Here is a 4,096-nt window from a genome sequence, read left to right as displayed (position 1 = left end):
TCGCTCAGTCTTTTTTTTTATCAAAATTTCCAGTCACTTTAAAACCTTCCAATGACTTAACATGAATTCTCTCTCTAATTCTATCAAAATTTCAATTCACTTATATTAAAAGCGTTACATCTACCCCATGAGTGTTGAAACATCTAAACCCAAACAAATACAGTAAAAACGAAACCGAAGAATAGTTCAAGGAAAAGTAAAGCTCTCTTTGAAGAAGACGTGATAATCAATAATACTATTACTCACCTCAAGATGTGACCCTAAGCCAACAACGCTCGGCAAAACCCTTCCGATAGTTGTCAGTACCTTTATTTATTTTTATTTTTTTTATAACGCAGATATTCAAGTCAGCTTAAACGTATTTCAACTAATTCTAAAGCTCAATTTTACCACTTACTTACACGGAACCCAATTATAAACCACCGCATGGACTAACCCCTAAACAAGTTGATAGCATTTAACAAAGTTTCGAACTTGAAACTTTAAGCAAGCTCTTAAATTCCAGACCGGCACTAGTAGGGCAATTTGGAAACCGGAAAACAGGAAAGCAAAGGTGACTTAAACAAGTAAAATAGCTGTCCAAAAAATAGCATAATCGTGATGATGGGGTGACATCAACTCTCTAGCTATTTAGCCCGTTAAACTGGGATTATTCAAAGCGCCTTAAAAAAACAGAGAACCCTCGGCCTTTAAATTGATTTCTCCGCTCCTATAAATAGAGACAAACCTCGGCCTTTAATTTATTGATTTCTCCGCTCTCCTATAAATAGAGAGAAACCTCGGCCTTTAAATTCATTTCTCCGCTCCTATAAACAGAGAAGCCCTCGGCCTTTAATTTGATTTCTCTTCCTTCATATCCTCTGTCAACGTTGAACTCACCAAACACAACTTCTAAACAGAAAGAAACTCTTCCAATGGCTACCAAAGTCTACATTGTGTATGCATTACTTTCTCTCTCTCTCTCTCTCTCTCTCTCTCTCTCTCTCGATCTCGATATAATACTCTGTTTTGATTCTTGCTCTGTTGGACATGTTTGATCTCCTGTCTGTTGGTTTTATAGTCTATATAGATTTTAGTTTTACTCGTTTTTTTATTTAATTTGCAAATTGCAAGCATTGTTGGGATTGAGTTCATTCTCGAGGCCTGGAGTCAAGGTTTACTCCAACTTCGTCTTGAATTGCTCCATCTTATATATGCCTTCAGTTCGTGGGCTAGTGAACGTTGAGATTGATCGTCTCTTAGTAAGCGGTGCGCGTAAACCAGACCCGAACAACTTGAGATACACTAATTCGTTTTTTCAAATAAAGAAAATCATAGTAATTACTTCTTTCTGTTTGTCTGTACATTTCATTTGTATATCTCCAAATGTATTTTCTGACTCGTATTCGATCTGTATTGTCCTATGAGATTCTTTTGATTATAAAATGTCTTTACTAGGGTTCCGGTTGACTCTGTAGTTAAAATAATCTAGTAATTCGTACCCAAATAAATAAATAAAAAACCTACTGCCCCTTTCCCAATGTTCTTTGTTTATATTTCATTCGGGCTCTAGTCGAGTTTTTATCCATCGTCTGGTACTATTGGGCATTATACCCTCCTTGGCCCATTTCAGGGTCGCTACGATGATATGAACTATTCAATTTGTTGTTTTTTCAAACAAGCGCATCCATGGAAAAAGAAATTGTAGCATGATCAAACAATTTAGGGTTTACGTGAATAAAATCCGTTAGTGCAAGGTACAATTTGATAGAGAATTGTCAATGTAAGTTTAAAATAATATTTTTGTCCTTTTTTTTAATTGTACTAACGTGGATTAGCTTGATGTGAGAAGCAGGCCAGTAGGTGAGGTTTTTTTTTTTTTTTTCGCGATATACATTAACGATTTTGATCACTATTGTGGATCCAAAATGAACCGATATCAGAATGAATGGATAGAAACAGAATCTTATATAGCATATTCCATTTTAGTATTGTCAGCTATATATCAAGTCAAAGCTTTTGATTTATTAATTTTTCAAAGCTGTAAATGGTTCTCAGTTGTTGTAGTGAATCTTATTTCATAGATCTCATGGATGCGATCTTTGAACAATGCCAAAAAATCAAAAATTATTTTGGAAAGTATATTATTTTTAAGTTAAAAAAATTGTATGTGATTTCGTATGAGACTAACTTTATAGACGGAGGGACCAAGGGAGTATGTGAAACTACCCCATACCTTTTGAGTGTATTTTACTTTGATTTGATATATTCTGCATTTCCTAAACCCCCCCAACCCCCCCCCCCCCCCCCCTTTCTTATCATTGGATAATGGAAAATGCGTTACTGTTGTTTCAGTTACTACTCAATGTACGGACATGTTGCAAAACTAGCAGAACAAATACAGAAAGGAGCTGCATCTGTGGAAGGAGTTGAGGCAAAATTGTGGCAGGTTTGGATTTTTATACTTTTGTACCCGAATTTCCCAGAAATTAGAACCGATTAAGTCGCGTCATCGTAACTGTATCGGTTACGAAATGGGACAGGTGCCAGAAACACTTCCTGAGGAGGTTCTAGGAAAGTTGGGTGCACCACCGAAGAGCGATGTGCCGATCATCGCACCACAGGAGCTTGATGAGGCAGATGGGCTAATTTTTGGATTCCCCACTAGGTATGGAATGATGTGTGCCCAATTCAAGGCGTTTTTCGATTCAACTGGCGGCCTTTGGAGAACCCAAAAGCTTGCTGGGAAGCCTGCGGGCATTTTCTTCAGCACGGGCTCTCAAGGAGGCGGTCAAGAGACTACCGCGTGAGTTCCATTCTCGCACATCTCCCTCTTTTCTATGGTTTTTCTTTTTCTTTTTCCGTTTACAGTTTTCAACATGGAAATCTTGCTTCGCTACATGTTTTCGAAAATAAAATTCAATGAAAACTTGTAAAACGACACACTAGGCAATTGGACGAAACTATTACTGGGACATGAAAGTTGAAATGAGAAGTAACATGTTACAATATAGACATTAAAAATGATCATCTTGTGAAAACTCTAAGAAAACTCTACAATACAATATAGACATTGTTGCCTAATTCAAAATAGGAAAAGGAAATGAGCCGCCTTATAAAAACTTTCTTCGTTATTCGCACAGATTAACAGCCATTACTCAGCTCGCTCATCACGGAATGATCTTCGTGCCAATCGGCTACACATTTGGAGCCGGAATGTTTGAGATGGAGAAAGTGAAAGGTGGTAGTCCATACGGTGCCGGAACATATGCAGGGGATGGCACTAGACAGCCTTCGGAGCTCGAACTCGAACAAGCGTTTCACCAAGGAAAATACATGGCTGGCATTGCTAAGAAATTCAAGGGATCTGCTTAACTTCTCACTACCGGTCACCATACAGTTCCATACTTCTTGGCATTCGATAATTGTGATTTCCTTCTTTTTTTCAGAATTTTCGTTTCGCAGTCGTGTCAATTTAATAAGTGCCTTAGTTTACCTAAGAGTACATGGTTTCTCAAATACAGTAGTCTACTATGTGTTTTTGTCTATTTTGTAAGTTCTCTTTGTATCAGAGCATGCACAGTAGAAATGTGATCCCTCTATTGTTTCTACTGGTGCAAGGTTTATTTTCCTCCTGAAATATGATCTTGAAGAGTTTACCGTGATGCGAATCCATTTAATCACTCTCACCGTCCTTTTTTCTTGATATATTCTTGGAAATTCGAACTTTTTAAGATGAACTCAGCCATCCGTAGGCAGTTTGCAGTCGAACAATTATTAATTTACAACCATGAACATTGTGAAAAATCGGTTGCAAAATAGGTTGAGTAACAATGGTTGAATGATACCTTGGTTCTATGTGTGTGTGTGGATTGATATGGATATGTTGTTGATGGAAGCTTAGTGAGACAATCACACTTTGATCAAGATATAAAAACTCGATAGGGTCAACTGTGACCAAGGGTCATCATTTGGCCCAAAGGCCCGCGGCCCGCCCGACCCATCAGGCTTTTATCCGGCCCAAGCCCGTGAAACGGGCGGCCCGGCCCGGCCCATAGTTTGTAATGAGCGGGCTCGGGCCTATAAATTTTTACTCGGCCCGCCCGGTAGCCCGCCC

General features: G+C 38.5%; 1 protein-coding gene across 1 annotated transcript; it reads left to right on the top strand.

Annotated features, from left to right (window-relative positions):
- The first annotated feature begins 685 nt into the window (after nucleotides 1-685).
- On the top strand, nucleotides 686-3,644 carry LOC131311581 (NAD(P)H dehydrogenase (quinone) FQR1-like). Its single transcript, XM_058339074.1, has 5 exons — nucleotides 686-704; nucleotides 847-937; nucleotides 2,335-2,428; nucleotides 2,523-2,785; nucleotides 3,123-3,644. Exons 2-5 carry the CDS (start codon nucleotides 915-917, stop codon nucleotides 3,352-3,354), a joined length of 612 nt encoding a protein of 203 aa, XP_058195057.1. The 5' UTR covers nucleotides 686-704; nucleotides 847-914; the 3' UTR covers nucleotides 3,355-3,644.
- The last annotated feature ends 452 nt before the right edge of the window (nucleotides 3,645-4,096 follow it).

This window comes from Rhododendron vialii, chromosome 2a (assembly GCF_030253575.1).
Source record: "Rhododendron vialii isolate Sample 1 chromosome 2a, ASM3025357v1".
Lineage (NCBI taxonomy): Eukaryota > Viridiplantae > Streptophyta > Magnoliopsida > Ericales > Ericaceae > Rhododendron > Rhododendron vialii.
The sequence above is the reverse complement of the archived record's forward strand: the minus strand, read 5'-3'. Positions and strand labels throughout refer to the sequence as shown.

Coding starts and splice junctions, on each gene's coding strand:
- LOC131311581 (XM_058339074.1), top strand. CDS start 915: ATGGCTACCAAAGTCTACATTGT. Junction 938..2,334: donor GCTACCAAAGTCTACATTGT/GTATGCATTACT, acceptor CTGTTGTTTCAG/TTACTACTCAATGTACGGAC. Junction 2,786..3,122: donor GGCGGTCAAGAGACTACCGC/GTGAGTTCCATT, acceptor TTATTCGCACAG/ATTAACAGCCATTACTCAGC.